Raw genomic sequence first — 20,016 nt, 5'->3', positions numbered from 1 at the left:
TCCGGACATTGTTACCGAAATCGCAGCTGTTTAAAAATTTATATTTGATTTTTTCGAATTTTCTTGAGCTAAAACAAGGTGTGGGGGAGGTTCTATCGAAACTATTTATATAATTCTAGTTCGGGCTATAGGTACACGTTCACTTTGAATGTGTGCAAAATTTTAGCTCAATCGGTCCATAAGTTTTTTAAAAAAAATTGTTTCGAGAAAAACGCGTTTAAAGTTACGACCTATACGACTGAAGTTACGGTAGATAACGACTAATTTCTGTAACTTCTCCCTAATCTGCTATACCAGGATCGTAGAGGAAACCTTCCTCAGCTTAAAAAAAGTCATGATGGGCAGCTCTCTCTTCACTGCTGGCAGTCATAGCCTCTTCAGATACAAGGGTCGAGGAAACGATTACGTGCCACGCTGCGACCTTAAGCCCCTATAACTCTGGGAGTTCTACGAATTTCACGTTAATATTTTATGGACATATTTTCGAAACCCTAAACTATTAGAAAATAAAAAAAAATCGATTTTTTGGGTAGAATACCCCTTTAAGCACACGAGCAAATACAGAACCCACTGCGAACAGATTTTCGGGCAGCAAAAAGCCCCACGGACACCCTAGCAATTTTTCACGGCGAGTATCTTTTGAAACTCCGATCCAATCTGGATAGAAAAACCCTCGACACGATGCCGGCCGAAATTGTCGGGCAGCGTGCGCTCCCCCCTTGCTTCCGATTAGCCGCAGCGAAAATCGTCGAAATCGTCATCATCTGGCGCCATTCACCGAGCCAAGCAGCGTATACACGTGCGTGGTATGCACACGCGCGCGTAACAGGAAGGCAGGCACACGTGCCACGCAACCGCGCACAGGTACACGTTCACGTTGCACCGAATCGAGACGAACTTCCCTTCTGACTTTCACACATGAATGGGAAAGAGCCGCTGGCTCTCGCGGGGCAGGAAAAAGAGAGAGGAGGCATCGAGCGGACCCCGCGTTGTGTGCACGCGAACCTTCGTTCGGGTGCACGCGAGAGAGAGAGAGAGAGAGAGAGAGAGAGAGTGAGCGCGCGCGCGAGAGAGCCCTCGTGGTCGGGTCCTCTGTGTGCGCGTACGTGGTGCAACCTTTATTCGGCGCGGCTGCAGTTTTACCTCCTACACGTTTTTGTCGCGAATCGCGCGCATACTGTATATGCAAAGCCACGCTGCTGGCGCGTACACGCCACTTTCCCTTTTCAAAATCGATTTTGGCGCCGTGCGCCCCGGCGGCTCAGTCAACGGTGGTCGACGCTCCTACAGCCAGGGCTGTGCACCGTTAATCGAGCGCCACTGATTTTTTCCCCTAATTTTTTTTCTCTCCCTTTTTTTTTCGGGTAACGCGATGCAGCGGCACACGCTGGCTTGAGCACGCGTTAGGATTGTTTGCTCGGCCGGTCTGCGACAGGGTTAATGAGTTACTGCACGGTGGGCGAGGATGTTGTTTTGATTCAAGTGGCACACATTAATCCGTGGGACGACCGATTGAGTTGTATTTTCGTCGGAGGGACGAGCAGCAACCACCATCGTACTCGCGCGACTCGTTGCGACTGCACTGCAGTTTTAGAAATAGTCATCTGTTTTAGCTGACCAACGGGAAGATCCCGAACCCGAAGATTCAAGAAATTCTGAAACTTTGTGAATACGTAGGCGATTTCCTCCTGATTACAGCGAAACTTTTGTTTGCTGCCCAAATTCACTCGAAGCGGGTGAAATTAACAACTGAAAAATCGGCTATTCTCCGATTTTGCGTTATAATTCGCGAACTGTCAGAGATAGAAAACAAGTTTCAAGACAAAAGTTAGTTATTTTAATTAGATCTACCATTTGGTAAAAAAAAATATTTTGCAGTTCACTAGTTTAAACACAAAATCGGAAAATATCCTGAATTTCGGGGGTCAAATATACCTCCTTATAGCGAATTTGGGCAGCAAACAAAAATTGGGTTGGGATCCGGAGGAAATTCCCGACATATTCACAAAGTTTCAGAATTTTTTTAATTTCCGGGCTCGGGATCTTCCCTTGTGAGTCGCGAGTCAATGAGCGAGTTATAACACGAATTCGGAGAATATCCGAATTTTCAGGAGTCAATTTCCCGTTGTTACAGTGAATTTGGGGGACGGAGGAAAAGAATGGGTAATTTTTTGAATTTTCCGGTTGGGGATTTTTCCTTATCAGTTGCGGTGGTTTTAGCGCAGTCCTGCGATCGCGGCTGGAGTGTAAATCTAGCGAAACGGGTGGAGAAAGCGAAGAAGCTTACGTACGGGAGCGATACAACCCCCGACTCCCAGGAACGCGCGGGCGTTTCGCGGCCAGGCACAAATACGAGCAACGGGGGTACATAATACTGGAAACGAGCGATAACACGAATATACCTCTCGGCGTACCCGCGGAAAAAGCATCGTCGCTCGCTAATTACCCTGGCCCGCGCAAATGTGCTCCATTTTTGCGCGTGCAGACGGCTCGGCCACCGAGTCCCAATTCCCTTCACAATTAACTGCGCCGCATTACGACCCTCGAACATTTCGTCAACTGCCCCCTCCACCGACGGAAACGACGCTCGTCGGCACCGAGCTCGTCCGAGTCTATTGGCTCGTTAAACGCAAAAAGAAAAAAAGAAAGGCGAAGAAGAAGAAGACGAAAGAAAAAAAAGAGAGGTGGAGCAAGGCAGAAGAAAAAGAGAGAGGCCGAAAAAAGGTGTCTTAAGCGAGATCAAAAGCTCTTCCACGGGGGTGACCCGTGGTCTGCGGTCGTCGCGCGTCCATCCCTGTCGGTATGTTGCCTCGAGGCTTAGAAAAACCACCCCCGCCCTCCTCACCCTTCCCTTTTCCTCTCTCTCTTTCACCGCCCCCGCCGGCTCCGCGTCCCCGCGCCGTTCTTCTGCTCTTCTGCCCTCGTCCTGTCTCTCGCTTCCTCTGCTGCACCCCGCCGGCGCACGAAAATATATACCGCCTTTCGTTAAAGGTGAACGGACGAAATCGCGGAGTTACACGTGCGTGCAAGATCCGGGCGAGGGTGATGCGTCGGCGGGTGTGCAGGGCAAAGGAAGAGGAGAGACAGGGCGGCGGGTGGCGGCAGGCCGGTGGTCAGGAAGGGTGATGAGGGAAAGAGGCGCGCAAAAAGGGTTGAGAGGATGGTGGGCTAGCTTGCTCGTTCGCCCTCCACCTCCTCCGCGCCCCCCCCCCCCCTCTCCCCTGGAAACTGGGGGAGAAGTTGTGGAGGAGACGGACCCGCGAGTCAGACGAAACCGGCGATATCAGCGCGTTTCCCTCGCGCACGCCCCCGCATACACCACCTCACACCACCGGGTGCCGCCGAAAATCCCCAAAAGCACACGAAACAAAGGCCTGCCCTCCTCCACCCCCTCCTGCGCTCCACCCTTGCTTCCCGCTGGAGCCTCGTTGGCACACGCGTGCACTCCCCGAAGCCCCTGTGCACGGTAGAACAGAGACACGAATCATCGACTTCTCGGTCTCAAACATGTGTGCTCAGCTCGGCTCGGCTCGGTTCGGCTCTCTCGCTCTCCTGTGACAGGCCGGGAGCACGTGCGCTCCGGAGAGTCCGCTTCGGCGAGCCTCGAGCCTCGATAGAGCCCGGCTGACACAGCGGCAACGCGCTGTTCCACGGTAATTGTTTGGCTAAAGCTTTTTTCGGCCAGTGGAATCGGCTCCATTGCCGCCCGACACTTTCCTCCTTTCATTCGTCCGCTCCCTTCTTCCTGCGGCGATGCGCGGCGCAAGATTTCGCACCGATTCCAATTGCTACTCGATCTGTCCTATCTTTCTTCTATTTTTGGCTTCCTCTTTCTCTGTTTCCCTTCTCGCGAGGGGAAGTTTAGTTAGGTTACCGCTTAATGCACGGTCTGTGCGAGTACTCCGAATTAGGGGATACCGGAACGAGTTAATTAACCCCTCGATGACGAGGAACGCTCGGCTCAGCCGCGGCGTCAGTGTTACCGGACTTGCACTTTCTGTCAGGCCAATTAGTCGCGCAGATCTGAAGCCCGCGTTCCGGGGAGCTTCGTCCTTCTCGTCGCTTTCTTGCTTCAAGGCTCAGGCGCTGCACCGCATCACGCGCGCATGTTTAGTCAGTAATTTGCTAGGCATAAACGCTGAGCCCGAGATTCGCCGGAGCCTTGTACGCGAACCGCGGCTCGGCCCCGATAATTTTGCTCGCTCCTCGGACGGTGATATTCCCCAATTATTTCGAGCAGCGCGCAATGGGGGAAAGAGATTCGCCGCGTCGCGTTGTTATTGATAAATCGCGTGTAAACAGGGACGGCTCCGTAACACCGTTGAACGCCGCGAGAAAACGTGTAATTACGTAATTATGCAGCTGATTATCTCCGTAAAGTACACACAGGATGCGCGTCTGTAATTGGAGCAATGAAAGCTGAATTAGCATTTCATTAAGCGACGGTAGTCTTTCGTGAAAACTGCTTGCGAATTAACGTTAACGAAACAGCTCGCCTGTTCGGCGGCCTGTTTAATTGTTGCTCCGTAAAATTCCGTTCGATGGGATCGCGGGAGGTGGGCGCGTACGCGCGCGTGTATCACGATTGTCCGTACGTCTTCGGCGAGCTGTAATAATTGGCCGAGTACGAGCTAGGTCGGTCGGGTGCGTTTTCTTCAAGGTTAGTCGAAAGCCCCTGGCGCGCTGAGTGGGTCGGCGAGCTGAAAAATCGATACGTACGAAAGTGAGAGTCTCAGCCGTTTCACCCTCCTTTTCGTTCTTCGCGTTCCTCGTCCTCTTCTTACTTGCCATTTGGTTCATTCATGGTGCCCGCTGTGCAGGGCCGTGGCACGTCGTCAATTAATCCTGATGCTTCTGCTCAAACTTTCGCATGCAACGCGAATAACCACCGCCACTATCCGCCGATAATTCTCCTTCCTTCCGTCAGATAGTTCCAGCCGTGTGCTCGATAGGTTCTTACTTTCGATTTCTCGTGACTTTGATTAGAACCAAGCCACGGACACACTGTGCTTTATCAACGCGACACTTGTCCATTTAATATCGTATAAATGTATATTTTCATGGAATTAGTGGAATGTAGGTATACTATTTAGTACTTCGTTGACACTCTGGGTGTGAGCCACCCATAAGCTGATTTTGACGCTCTGCACCTTCTATATGCAAAATAAATAGTTTTTCTCCAAAGCCGGCGTACGAACTATTTTTTCTCTCGAAGTATTATAGCCCGACAACAACTCTGTAGATTTTTAGCTTCTAATATTGAAATTTGTAAAATTTACAATTTTTTAAAGATTTTCTTCGTATTTTCGACATATGGTAATCTAGATTTTTTTTTTACAAAAACTGCGATAAAACTTCAATCAAAACACTATTGGAATACATTCTGGAGACCTTGAAATTGATCCATGATTTTTTCCATAATAATTGGATTCTTTAGATGAGAATGGCAGTCGTTTCTCTGGGTGTGAGCCACTCAGGTGTGTCAAAATTGGTCGAAAAAGGAGGTGTGTCAGCGAAGGGTTAGTGCGGTGTGTTGTAAATTTAATCTGATTAAATTGTCTGAGAATCTGGTTGAAAGTAATTCGAGGAGTAGGGAATACAGTTTTAGCACGTTAATTATTCCGCAAACTTTGGTAGTATTTCCAATTGAGCTTTAGTAGTATAATAAGTGTACTCTTCAGATTTTATTGATTGGAAGCATCCTTTGCCATGTATGGTTATAATTATTATGCTGTTCTCTAGCTTGTTCGTGAATCTTATATAGATGTCATAGCAGACCTCAAATTACTCTGCTTGTTACCTACTTTCCTTATTTCTACTTCGTACAGTGTATTTATTATTTACTACTGTGGTTACTTTGTTGCTTTTACTATTATTATCACTTTTAATTAGTTTTTAGTTTTAGCAGCAGTTTTAGTTTAGTTTTCTTTTATCTTTTAATTTTCTAATGTCATGCTCTGACATATTATACAGAGGTTAGGCATAATAACAGCTATAACTGGGCCTCGCCTTTTCACCATCCCATGTAATTAAAATTGGCGCAATAAAGGCGGAAAAAAAAGAAAATAAAATTGTTATTTGTGGTACAAGTGAGTTATAACGGAGAAGTGTGGGCAAATGAAACATGGTCCATGGTGGGGGGAAGTGAAACTCCGATTTTCGAAATGGTGGAGAACTGATTTAACCCTCGATTGTCACACTGGGTCAAATTGACCCTGCAATTTTTTAAGCAAAAAACTTTTTGTCGGGACTCTTATTACTTCAATTTTTTTTTAAGCATGATGACACTTTAAATGCCAACTTTCAACGATGGGCATATATTATACAGTATTCAAACTTTATCTCAGATTTTTTTAGACTTAATTTAACAAATAGTTTTTAAATAACAACTGATTGAAAATTGGCAGTGTGAAATTGACCCAGTGTGACAACGGAGGGTTAACAAACGTGGTGCATAAAACTACTCAGTCGTGAGATGTTTTAATGAAACCGAACGGGGAAAAGTAATCGAAGGCACGTTTGGAATTTGAACGGGGAAAATTAGAATTTTGTTTTCGATTCGAGGTGCCCGTCGAGTCGCGTTGTTCTTGCCAGCTGAAGATGGATAATCTTGACTGGGAGATCTTAAACGGTGAAAAAAAGGAGAAAATATCAACAAGGGCATCTGCACATCTGGGATATTTCCAAGTTGTGCTGAAACGAAAACAACACCGAAAGAGTGCATGTATAATGGCTCGCATTGAAATTTCAAACTGAAATCATGGTCATTTACATTCCCGACATCATATAATTATTTCTCGAGTTAATCACTTCATCCTCGGAACATGAAAAATATTCTCTTGCAATCTCGTGCTACGCGAGTACACAACGATGCGAAATTTATTCAAAATTCACTCGAAAATTGTCACCCTGGGGTACGAGTAGGACTTTGCTTCGTTTCACATTATCATGATTTTTAAACTCGTTGGAAATTATGGGTGACTCCATCGCAGTTACATGACTGTAATAGTATATACATTTATCATAAACATCAAAACTATAGACTTCTTCGAAGTTGCTGCATAAACGGTTCCTCGCGACCATTTTATTTGTTTACTAATTATTGCTAACAGAAACATTACCACTCGTTATAACAAGAACGAATAAAAGTCACAAAAATCTTTTTTCAAAAATATTTTTTCTCATGCTCAAAGTTTTATGCTCCTAAGTACCTATGCTTCTTAATTTTCTATTTTAAATTCCTACGTTACAAATCAGTAAATACACACAGTAGTAATACCTACGTCTTCAAAACTAATTAAAGTACTCATTCGCAAAGTTATCAGGCAGAAATTGCGTGAAATTTCAGATCCATTCACAAACATGGCAAGTTAATTTTTTCCCCATTCTGATGGGGCTATGAACCTTATTACTCTACGGTATAATTACGAGGAATTGTGTGTATAACCGTCGACCACGTTTGTCGGAGAGAATGTGCATTTTTCCTCATCGTGTTGGTTTTTCTGTTCGGTAGGCGCCTCGGTCCCTTTTGACGATCAGTCGCCGACACCGAGAAATTCCAGAACCATTTCCTGCCCATATATACTCCGCCTGTATCCCATAACCTAAGCTGTATTTTTATCCCCAGAAATTGTTACGGTTCCATTCTGGTCCTGCTTTTTCCACTCGCGACAGAAATAAATCTTTTCCCTCCCAATGAACGAAGGTGAAACGTAATATTATCTAGATTCGAACATTTCTAGAATGCAACAGCTAGTAGCGTTACGGTATAATTGATGATCAATGATACCTCCAAGTAGTATACACCCAGCATGATCCCCAGGGGCTCGTTATTAAAAAAATAATATCTCGTGACCATGGTACCTTAAACATCCGCCTCGCCCTACGCCCGATACCTAAGCGAACATATGCCACTATCAGCCCGATAATGCTCTAATTTCTAATGTTTATTTCTGTTGAACAGTGGTGCCGGATCCAAGATCCTCGTAAGCAATATCCCGAGTCACGCCAGATTGGAGGACCTCGAGTTGGCGTTTTCGATCTGCGGCGTAGTGCAGTCCGTGGAGAAGTTGTCTTCGCGCGATCCTAACACACAAACCGTCCTCGTTATCTATGAGACGCAAGAGCAAACACAGCAGTGAGTAAAACCTCTTTCTTTGTAACAACCCCGGCGAGTACCATTCGCTCACTGAACCTACCTTACGCATCTCCCATCAAATAACAGAGGAACGGAAGTGTTCCCTATCCCTATTTAGATTGTGGTGCTGCTCAGAATAATCGGTGAAAAAAATTCTGAAAACTGACTCAAAACACGTGAAATACCATAGGCTATTTTCTTTTTTTTATCGATCATTTAAGTTACGGTATGGCGAGTGTAGCTTTCAGAGTATGTATTGCGTAATTAGTTGTTTTCTAATTACTCTGAGCAGCGTGTCTTAACGTTCATGCGCTGTGAGATCTCCCACGAAATTGGCTTCTCAGGCCCGCGTTGTGTACCAGCGCGCCATGTTTTACGGTGCCTTCTCCCCCGGTTTATAGGGCTGTCAACCAGTTTAATGGCCACGAGTTCGAGGGTAACGCGCTAAAAGTGGAAATGTCTACGGTGGAGAGCCGACGAAGAGGCCGCAGCCAGCGCAGCGGCGTCGCCTACTCCGGGGTATCGGGATCCGGACGGCAGACGGACTTCCCGCTTCGTATTCTCGTTCAGTCGGACATGGTGGGCGCCATAATCGGCCGCCAGGGATCCACCATACGCCAGATCACTCAGGTGACGCGCGCGCGGGTGGACGTTCACCGGAAGGACAACGTCGGGTCCAAGGAGAAGGCCATCACCATCTACGGCAACCCAGAGAATTGCACGAACGCCTGCAAGAAGATCTTGGAGGTCATGCAGCAGGAGGCCAACAGCATAAACAAAGGGTGAGGCTTCTCGGGGTTTACGTGGTTTTGTAGCTTCGGGGCTGGCGACTCCAATGTTGAGGCTGCTTTAAGGTCTGGACAGACTTATCAGTTCCGTGACGAACACAGTACCGGCGTACCAGTGGTAAGAAGAAGAGAGGGGTAGAGGATCTCTTCTTCCCACCACTGTGTCGTCACGGAACCGATGCGTCTTTAGACCTTTAACTGGCGTCGATGTGTTTTGAGAAGCGTCGATGGTGATCGACGCGAGTTTAGCAAAACTTTCTTCGCAGAGGAACGTCTTGCAAGACCATTTCTCAAAGCAACATCTATTCTTGTCACTTGCTACCGCAACTGTTTGTGCATAGGGTCAGCGCAATAACAGTCCCGTCTAATCTTCGTAACATTTCTGTTAAAAGGGCCACGTGTGAAACTGTAGACTTGTGTGTTCACAGCATCGAGATCACCCTGAACATTCTCGCGCACAACAACTTGATCGGCCGGATAATCGGAAAGGGCGGCACCACGATCAAGAGAATCATGCAAGACACAGACACGAAGATCACCGTGAGCAGTATCAACGACATCAACCATTACAATGTCGAGCGTATCATCACAGTGAAAGGCACAATCGATAACATGAGCAAAGCCGAATCCATGATCTCCAGCAAGCTGCGCCAGAGCTACGAGAACGATTTACAGGCCATGGCTGTGAGTATTTTCAAATATGCCGTGCGCGAAGGAATAACAGCGCTTTAAACGTTCGCGTGTTTAGTCTGTACGGGGAACGCCCATAGGCGCTCGGGGAGTATGGTTAACGAATGCTGCTGGATGATTTCCGCACGCGGCGTGCGCTTAGTTAGCTTATCAGCGCCGAACGGGTTAATGTCAGTTTTGTACAATGATGATGTCTAATAACGAAATGTTCATTCCTATCACAGCCGCAAAGCATGATGTTCCCCGGCTTGCACCCAATGGCCATGATGTCCACTGCTGGCATGGGATACAGCTCACGTGGTCCTGGTTTATACGGCTCAGGGCCCGCCCCATATCCCTACCAGGCCAGCTTGCCGACTCAACAAGGTGTTCCTGCCGCCGACACACAGGAGACTGCCTTCCTTTACATTCCTAACAGCAGCGTAGGCGCCATAATCGGTACCAAAGGTTCCCACATCAGGAACATCATCAGATTCTCAGGAGCCAGCGTGAAGATCGCGCCGCTCGAGCAAGACAAGCCGGCGGAGCAACAGACTGAAAGGAAAGTGACCATCGTTGGTTCGCCAGAATCTCAGTGGAAGGTAAGCTTCGAGGAACAGGGAATAAAGCAAGATCCTTTGGATGTTTCGGTGACAGAGATAATAAGATCTACTGTAATATACATACGTAAACTTATAATTAAAATACTTTGCGTAAACGATGAGAGTAGAATGAAAAACAGTTAAGGAAGTGTAAAGGTTTGGAGCTAGTATTTAAAAGTCAGAGTCAACCGTGACTCAGTGGTTCGGACGCTGGTCTACCATTCTAGAGATCGCGAGTTCAAATCCCCGTACACTTGAACAAAGAATTCCCTCCACTTTTATTAGCTAATTAATTGAATACATAGCTATCAGAGTCATAGTCTATAATCACCACCCTGCTGGAATTTGAGTAGGTGCCGTTTCCATAAGCATCGACTTGAAACAGCAGGAAAATTAAAATAGTGAAGGGTTTACCCGTACCAATGGCACAGTGACACTCTGTGTGTAAGTTGGTCCCGTTGTCGCCTTCAACAGCACCTTTTGCAGCGGCGAATATCTGTGTACGGTTCCATCGAATGGCTATATGTGACTCGAGCGTTCTCGTTTCGTTCACAGGCGCAGTACTTGATCTTCGAAAAGATGCGCGAGGAGGGATTCGTTTCCGGTAGCGACGACGTCAGACTGACGATCGAGATTCTCGTGCCCAGCGCTCAGGTTGGCCGAATTATCGGCAAGGGCGGCCAGAACGTTAGAGAATTGCAGCGCGTAACTGGAAGTGTCATTAAGCTATCGGAACAACAGACCACGTCTCCTTCTGCTGACGAAGAGGCCACCGTCCATATAATTGGCCCCTTCTTCTCTGTTCAGGTACTGTATCTTCCTTCTTCAATTAGACCCCTCAGTTCCTCGAGACGCGAACGAAGTGTACTTCTAATAATCTAATTACCAGATCTCCGTGCTCTCGATAATTTAAGCACCCAGACACACTGTACGCGTGGAAATGTCAAATGCCCCGCGCCTCGAGCACTCGCGAACATCCGCTTCCCCGGTTAAGGGAGTTTAATGGCAGGCCATCAACGGATGAGTGTAAAGTGTATAAATTCTCGTTTACGCCTGTTCACAGTCGGCGCAGAGAAAAATCCGCTCTATGGTCCTGCAGTCTGGTGCACCTGGAGCAGGTGCTGGGACGCGCGCTGGTCGCGGCAGCAGCCAGGAAGGTGGTTCTCGTTCCCGAAGAGACGGCAGTGCCACGTCTCAGCAAGGTGGCACAACGACGCAGCAGCAATCGAGCTCCTCGCCATCCAGCCAGCAACAGCCGCAAAATCAGTAACGTCACTGAAACTTACCTGACGCCGACCAACGCCTCACAGAAATCCGTTTTATTCGCCGGGGTGGCCTCGTCGCTTTGACATTCTCTCGTCGCGAGGCTGCGTGCAACCTCCTTCTCGCGGGGCACGTGTATCCTTCGAGATTCTAACAGAGCGGCCGAGCGATGTGCAGAGCATGAAGGGCGCGCGCACACACACACCCACACCCACACACACACACGCACAGAAGACACGCGGGCGCGCGCGTGAAAAGGTCATCAATCTATCGATAACAGAGATGTCACTCGATAGGAGCTGATATTCTTAAAGATCACCCATTTAATTCAGAACGGTAAGGGAATAGGGGTGGTACGGTCGATGGTGTTACTTTCATTCTCGTTTCTTTTTCCATTTTTGTTTTCGTTTCTTTGTAATTCGTGCGCGTAACGGCACGCCAAAAGTATTTCTCGGGATCGTTGCGAGAACGCGGAGAAGACGTAGCATGTCGCGTACCCCCCTTATTTCTTTGTATAGATAGGTCTTGCAGTAGAGAACGCCTGATGAAAATTGTCATTGTTGACTTGATCGCCATCGATCGTGACACCTGGCTCGCGCGTCGCTTAACGACGAGCTTCTCGCGGCCGAACGCAACGGACAGACGAGCAGAAGCGATGCGCGCGGGCGCCGCGCGGATACAGACGGATGTGTGCACGTCGTAATCCGAACGAAAACGCGTGGCGCGAGAGGAGGTGAGATCGAAACGCTCGGTCCCTGTCCCGGCGCGGAGCGGCTGAGCGCGCTATTAGAATCGGATTCTCCTCCGAGAGGGGGGGAGATGACGCCGCGGCAGCAGCATCATCGTTCTCTCGCCTCGTCTCCGCGCGTCACGCGCGTTTCGTTTGCGGGGCCTGCTCGTATTCAGGGTCGAAGCGACGGGTGACAACACGAACGAATCGATTTCGCAGCGTTAACGGAACCACCTCGTCGATGAAACAGGATGATTATATATACGAGACGATAAGAAGGGAAAAAAAAGCATACACAACCTTATTACCTCATTCAATTACGGTTAAAGATTTAATATGATAAAGAAAAGTGGAACGAGAGAAAGGATAAAACCAACTAATCTAAAAAAAAAAAAAGAAGAAGAAGTCTACCTAATATTAAAGTTATAATAATATACAGAGAGGTTAAGTAACGATTACACAATTACGTTATACATGTTACTACTTACTACTACTGCTAATTAACTACTACTACTTCTGCTAAGTACTACAGAGAAAAGGCGGTTTTTTCTTTTTCTTTTTTTGTTTTTTAAAAAGAGGAGAACTACTCTAGGTACAGTTTTTTATACCACACACAAACTCAGAGACGATTGAATTAACGGGACACTTAATTATCGAAGTATATGTGAACGAGCACGAGACGTTCTAGGGTTCTGGACGCGTACGCCAGGATAGTTTTCAGGCACTGGGAGAAAGGCCCCTCAGCAAAACCCCCCCACGGCACAGCGGTGCTCCGTCCCCCCCTCTCGCGCCTGTAATACCAAAGAAGCGATTAATGAGTTTTTTTCGTATTAGTGAAGTGAAAGCGCGTTCGATTGACGCGCGTCGTTGTTTTAAACGCTTTACTCGCCTCAAGTTCCTTGCAAGAGCCAAGAGAGTAGTGAGAGGAGGGGGGTCAGACAGCACGCGTCCGCGGGGTATCGACGAGTGGTTATCGACGTCGGGAACAGCGGGAGTCGGCAGAGGAAGCCGACGGTAGTACGTCATCGGGTCGCTTTTGCGAGAAGTGATTGCTGAACAGAACGATGGTGGGAAGAGCGAGGAAGGGAACAGATGCGAAAAGTCATCGGAACGTTCAGAGGGCGAATAAGAGAATGCACACGAAACGGCCGCTGTTTCGTGCTACGAGGAGAAGGATGTTCAAGAGGGAGAATGAAAAAGCGACCGTTGGCACGCACGAGGAAGAAGCGAAGAGGGGGACATTGAGAGAGAGATAGGATATACACGAGAAGGAAGCAAAGCCACGAAACTTTTTCAGGGATTTTTACTTTACCATGGATGTAATAGTGTGTGAGTGTGCGTGTGTTGAATAATACTATTAATTGATAAGTGATTAATTACTGATTAGGCATATAACGGCAAGGGAAGCGCCGAGACAGGTAGAAATTTAGGCTTATCGTGGAAAACAAAAAGGGACAGGGAGATACTAAATGTGCTGCCCGAGAGGGAGGGACGCGCGGCGGTCCCGTTGATGGAACGTAGCGTCAGCCTCTCACCTCTCGCGGCGTCGAGCGCGCATATCGCCAGCGAGTTGAATGCCGGAAACGACGGGACTATGAACGCGATTTATGTATATCGACACTCCGGTCTCGCGATGATCCTTGTAAATTCTGTAATTTCTGTTCCTTCCCTTTCGTTTTTATCGTTTCTGTTTCTTGTCTAAGTATATAGGGTAATAATAGTCGTAAAGCGTTAAGGTAGCAAAATACGCGAGTTAACGAAATTTCATTGACAGAAGCTCGCAGCGATATGGCGTCGTTTAGGCACGACGCGTACTATCGGTCACGATCATTCTCATCGGCTGTCGTGATATATAATATTCGAGGAATTGACCCTTTGAATATTATTAAAAGCAAAAAGAAAGAGAAAAAAAATGAAATTGAAAGGAAACGTTCGTTTCGAGTATTCGAGTACAAAGTACCGTTTAGATGAGAAAGTAAACGCGCAGAGATCGCGTTTACACCCCCCTCCCCCCCCGACGGAATATTCGTGACCGGTCTGCGCGTGATTCGTAACTCTAAGTTCTGATTTAAAATGGAAAAATGAGATGAGAAATGGTGGAGAGACCTACGATGTTTGAGGGTACGATTAAGAGTTCGCACGTGCGACGTACGGGCGGGAAGTGTTTTCAGTCGAAATGGAAGGATCGATCGCGTAATAGGGATTTAGAAAAGCGGAAGCTAAAAATGGTTCGGGACAGGGAGTGGTTGAGATGAAGGATTTTTACACGATTCAATCGAATAGGACTTTTCAGTCTGAGGAACCGATCGGGCAGACCCAGCTCTGCCCGACGATCTATAAGAATGTGACCAAACAAACACAAAACTGAACAAACAAACAAAAAAAAAAAGAGAATCGAAAATTAACGGACTGACAAGACGCGCGATTACGTGCCACGGGAAACGTTCGAGACATCGACGAATCTGTCGTTTCGATTCCAAGTGACCAACCGCCAGGCATTGAAACGTTTACCTATATCCGGCTTCATTTTTATTCTAGCATTAACCGCGTCAAGTGTCGTTTGACTGGGATTGACGATATTCCGCCAAATCGATCGTAAGAGTTTTAATTGCGTTTCCGTGGGATATCGTGGCACGTCAGTCGTCGCCTCACCCAAGAACGTTGAACCCCCCCGTTCGCGTTCCACGACGACGACGATCGCTTCCGGTCCGCTCGCTCCAGAGGGACCCGGGGGGGGATCGTCGAGCGTCGCTTTAATTCACGGCATTCGGTATGCGTTTAGTACAAAAATACACGAGTTTATGGTGGGTGGGAAAGGAAGAATCGAGTTTTCGGTGGGAAGGGATGAACGTGGTAGGTACTAGAAGGGGGAAGATATATCGCGTGTTACGATTTTTGTTTGTGGAATGAGAAAGAAAGAGGAGACGAAGGTGGGGAAAGAGAGAAGGATAATAGGAAGGGACTTCTGGAGTGTGCGCACGAATATCTATCATCCGTGGGTAATATCGGGAGGAGAGAGAGGAGAGAGGGAGCGGAGAAGGTATGCAGGGGAAAATAAAGAGATGAACGGACGGCGGAAGCTCGGTGCGCCGGTGCTCCGCTCTCTTGCCTCTTTCTTTTTCGCTGCATCCCGAGGAGGACAGCCGGAATGATAAGGGGGTGGAGAAAAGAGAAGACGAAGGGGACCGAGGATTCGCCGAGCACAGGAGGACCGAGAAAAGGAATTACACCGGATTTCAGACAGCGTGGGAGAGAGATAATAGAGGAGCGAAGGAGGGACAGAGAACGGAAGAACTACGCCAGAGTATAAGAGGAAGAAAAAAAAAATAAAAGGGGAGAGGAAAGACGAGTAAGAAAAAGAGAATGAATCTAAGAGTATAAGTTTATTTTTGATACATTGTTGGGGAGATCTAAGTGAATCTTTCTTTTTCAATTTTTTTGTTAGATGTTTTTAAATAACTTAATGAATTTTAACGATATTAATGAAGCGAGGCGTGAGGAGGGAAGGCGAGAAAAGAGAAAGAAAACATTTTTTAAATAGAGATAAGAGATAAGAGGAAGGAGGAAGAAGTTAGAGAAGAAGCGAAGTGTTTTTCGTATATAAAAATGATAAAGAAAAAAAAAAATAATGTGTGGTGGGGGAAAAAAAAAAGTAACGAAAGAAAGAGTAATTAACTTAAAAAGAGTAAAAAAAAAGGGAGAAAAAAAGATTTAAGAGAGGGACGGCGCGCAGCTTTTTGCGCTGTGCGCGTCTGTCGCTCGTCAGGGGGGAATAAAGGAGATTTTAGTCGGATAAATTGTATAATATATTTAATATATTTGGAGGAAAACGGCAGCGCCAGGTCCGCGACAGGCGAGGCCGTCACTTCGACGGCGAGCGACAAGGCGGTCGGGCTCGCAGTTTTATGCGACGCGATTCCCGCCGTTGTCGCTGCCCAGCAAGCCGTCCTCGCCCGCAGGCCTTCGCCTCCGTGTTTATTTATCAAGCGTAAATATTTAAAGAAGTGAAAAAAAAAGGATGAATTACATTTGTAGAAAAGAAGCATAGGAAAACGATGAAAGTGCCAAGGAACAAAAAAAATAAATAAATAATAATAATAATACGCACCGCAAGACCAATACAACAACCGGTATAGCTAATAATTAATGCCACAGAAATTAACGAACCGAATCATAGAAACAGCAAACGACGATAACATCCATCAGCCACCATTCACCATCACTGAATTCGCTTTTACCACACGGAAATCATTTACGCTATTTCAACATCACTTGACACGCTCCTTTTTCCTGATACGATGCACAGCGTACGTTGGGAACATCTAAATTACTTTCGGCCAATGAAACCATTCAAAATTTTGTCAGGCGAACGCCAGAGAAGAGAGAGAGAGAGAGAGGGAGAGAGAGAGAGAGAGAGAGAGAGAGAAAACACAGAGAAGCACGACGCGAGTACGAGATACAATCGCTCTTTTCAAACAGATTTTTCGTTGTTGTGGGGAATAGACGAATACTTCGATTCAACAACGAAAACCATCGCCCCCCGCCCCCCTTTTCGGAATATCTCTTTATAAAAGAAAGTTCGCGACAACCGCAATCCGCCCCGCACGCGAGACTTTCACACCTTTCGCTCGTTCATCGATCTTTGATTCATTTTTTCGTTGCGCAACATTTTTCGGAACGGAGAACTTCAATGGGAATGAGATAAAAGGGAGAATGAAATTTCGGGGTTCTCAGTAGTAGATAGGATGAAAAAAAGTAACATGGATGAAAAAGAGAAGCCTCAGGACAACCTTTTGACTTCATTCCTCGCTCACAGTTCTTGCACTCCTCGCGGCAGAGGACGAGGAGAGGCACGGGAAATTCGATAATGCCGAACGCAGAAGGGAAAACGTGTACACGCAACCAAGCCCCGGTCAAACGCAAGCCACGAAGGAAGAGAGAATACCTTTTACCCAGCCGGTCGCGTTGGAAAGGAGAGGCGGAGAAAACTATGCATCTTTCGGCCGATTCCACAGCACAGCACTTCGAAACACCCCTCGCGGAAGGGAGTGGACGGAGAAGAACAGATAGATTCGGAGAGGAGGCAAAGAGACAAGCTCGCTCGCACGCTCGGGAGAATGTACAAATCAAACAAACGTTACAAAAGGGAGGGGATTAAAAAGAAAAAAAAAAGAAAAGGCGAAGAGAATGAAGATTAAATAGAAATTATTAATATAAATAAATGATAACTTAAAAAAAAAAAATGAGAAGATTTTTAACGTTATAATAAATTATTATGCGCGTGAATTAAGATGGAAGCGGGGAGAGTAACTTAATCTACTGGTAAGGGGATACCAACAAGAAAACAAATGTACAAAATCGATTTATCGCTAAATCTTAAATGTTAGTATTCTAGAAATATTTTACCGCGAGATGGAGTCGTGCTTATCGATTAGAATCGAGGGAAATTAACGTAAGCTCGGCGCGTTTAAGTTTAAGATTATTACATATATCCCGCGAAACGAGGAACAACAACGAGAGAACAAACAAACAAACAAAAAAGAAAAAGAATGGGGGAAGAATAGGGAAAGAGAGGAATGCGAAAAACACGTATCGAGCATCTCGGATTTCAAAGTAACTTTGTCGACGTTGGGGCACGAACGATCTTTTTCTCACGATCATCGAAGCACGAAACGTGCGTGAACATTCAGCAGCAAGCCTCCGCGGAACGATGGAAAACAAAGGGGGCTTCTTTCTTTTCCCAGGAACGTCCAGATTAATCGTCGACAACGTGCATCTCCGACGACTGTTGGCAAGCTTCGCCGAAAGACTTTATCAACTCTCTTCGTACCAACTATTTATACGGCGAAACGAACTTTTGTAGTTTTTTACGGAACCCTTTTCGACAACGCTCTTCCACGTGGAGTAAAACGCCCGACGAATTGTGTGGAATACAAAAAAGAATAAAAAAAAAAAAAATAGATGGAGAAAAAAAAGAAAATAAAACACGAGAAATCGGAACAGATAGGCGAAGGGCGAGAAGGCGTAGGGAAGCAGCATCGCTGCTGGGAAGAGGCAGTGGAAGCAAGCACAGCGCAATGAAGTAGCCGAGAGGATGATGCAGACGCGTCTAACGCGTAACAGCTACGCGATTCGCGGCAATACTTTCGACCGGAACGGGGAAAAATGGCAAAGAAAAAAAAAAGAAAAAAGTGACCGAAGGATGCAGGACTCTGGGACAGGCGAGGGCCACGGATCAGTCGTCACGGATCATCGAGGCAAAGCAAGCAGGATCTTCCATTTCCGCGCACGGTTATAGACAATTCCAGCCGGAGACACATCCTTTTCTCATACAGTTTGATCAGCCACGGTTAGGAGCCAGCAGAAATCCCACATCGACGCAACGGGACCGGCGTTGCTCGAGGCCAGGCCCGCAAAAGTATGGACGTAAAGGCGAGGAAGAAGAAACACGCACACACACGCGTATACACTCGACCGAATGATAACTAAAGACAACTGTCGTCGCGACAAGAAGCTTTGAAAATCGAAGGAGGTCCACTGTGGAACGAACGGAACAGCAAAATCAGCGATAGAGGAGAGGAGGAAGGAGGAATTGTTTCTTCATCGACCTGGTAATCGTCGAGTTCTTCGATCACGCGCTGTCTCACCGATCGAACGTTTCGCAAAAGCGTCATTTCGCGTGACCTTCAGTCGGGGGAAATCCGCACAGCTGAATCCTTCCAGTTTTGCTTTTCGAGTGCTTCACCGTCGTCGGTGCCCAGGCGAATCGAGCAGGCAATCGTTCCCTTCGCGGGCACTGTTCGACTGTCTTCATTGCACACCGGACACACACACACACACGCACGCACGCACGTAAAACGCAGACACCGTTCATCGACGATAACACAATATATCAGGGTGGTTCTCGCACCGATTAATCAGCTCTATACACGCGTAAACGGAATATACAGGGATCGCGGCTTAGCGATTCGTTATCGATCTACACGATCCCGTATACTATAAGCACACATCCATATTATATTATACGGAAATATATATTATATATACGCGGGCGATACCGCGGCTGCACCGCGTCGCTCCGCGTGCAACTTAACAATAGTAAACGACGGATTATAACGAGAGAGAAAAGCGAGAGAGAGAGCAGTCCCGGGGGTGGGCGAGAACGACACCTCGCCCCCGTGGCCGCGGAACACTCAGCAGGTTACAGCACTTCTATTTCTTTATTAATATTTAATAGTGATAAAACGAATAGTAAAATAGTGGTAAGGGATATAGTGATTATCGGTGGCGACTTCTATGCTAATCGTCGCCGCGCGGACGGAAATGTGCCGGCGGGGCGATTACTGTTCCGGTCGCTCGCGGAGACGGGCAAGTTCGCAGCTGGTGTTTAGAGGCGGGGAAGAGAAAGCACACGGACAAACGAAGGGTGGTAGATTATTTTGGGCTTTAGTATTAGTATTTCGAGGATAGACGACGTGTATGGGGCGGCAGCCGGACTATTAGGATCGCGATTTAGACCGTCGGCGAAGAGAGGAGGGCGTCTCGGTGCCGCTTGGTCGCCCGGCGTATCGTTGAACGACGCGACGGGCATCCATTGGAACCGAGGCGCCTCGGGCCCCGAAGCTTCGAGCGCCTCGGGGGCCGACCGCTGGTCCCAGGGTCGCGCGCCATCGAGGCGAGCCGATGCTTCAGGGTCGCGTCGAGATTAATATCATCAGGGCTGAATGATACACCGGAACGAGAGGAACGGTTCTGAGCCGAGTACGCGGCGGTAAACGAGGGCCTTATTGTATACAGTTGGGCATTGTTGTTAATGTGAAAGGTTCA

At 47.2% G+C, this 20,016-nt stretch overlaps 1 protein-coding gene and 1 long non-coding RNA gene across 7 annotated transcripts in view; one reads left to right on the top strand and one right to left on the bottom strand.

Moving 5' to 3' along the window:
• Positions 1 to 12,938, top strand: part of Imp (IGF-II mRNA-binding protein) — a 106,474-nt gene extending 93,536 nt beyond the window's left edge. For 4 of the 6 annotated variants that reach the window (XM_076806805.1, XM_076806808.1, XM_076806807.1 and 1 more), the window contains 6 exons: positions 7,964 to 8,137; positions 8,539 to 8,919; positions 9,318 to 9,609; positions 9,840 to 10,196; positions 10,752 to 11,003; positions 11,260 to 12,938. In XM_076806805.1, coding sequence (XP_076662920.1) covers positions 7,964 to 8,137; positions 8,539 to 8,919; positions 9,318 to 9,609; positions 9,840 to 10,196; positions 10,752 to 11,003; positions 11,260 to 11,466 — 1,663 coding nt within the window. In that variant the 3' untranslated portion in view covers positions 11,467 to 12,938. The remainder of the gene's footprint in view (positions 1 to 7,963; positions 8,138 to 8,538; positions 8,920 to 9,317; positions 9,610 to 9,839; positions 10,197 to 10,751; positions 11,004 to 11,259) is intronic. The other 2 variants (XM_076806806.1, XM_076806809.1) reach the window with 1 other exon arrangement.
• A 1,534-nt stretch (positions 12,939 to 14,472) lies between these two features.
• Positions 14,473 to 19,729, bottom strand: LOC143366076 (uncharacterized). Its single transcript, XR_013084656.1, has 2 exons — positions 16,950 to 19,729; positions 14,473 to 16,918 (listed from the first exon to the last, which is right to left on the bottom strand). It is a non-coding gene; the product is annotated as an uncharacterized LOC143366076 (long non-coding RNA).
• Positions 19,730 to 20,016: the final 287 nt, after the last annotated feature.

Source organism: Andrena cerasifolii, chromosome 2 (genome assembly GCF_050908995.1).
Source record: "Andrena cerasifolii isolate SP2316 chromosome 2, iyAndCera1_principal, whole genome shotgun sequence".
NCBI lineage: Eukaryota > Metazoa > Arthropoda > Insecta > Hymenoptera > Andrenidae > Andrena > Andrena cerasifolii.
The sequence above is the reverse complement of the archived record's forward strand: the minus strand, read 5'-3'. Positions and strand labels throughout refer to the sequence as shown.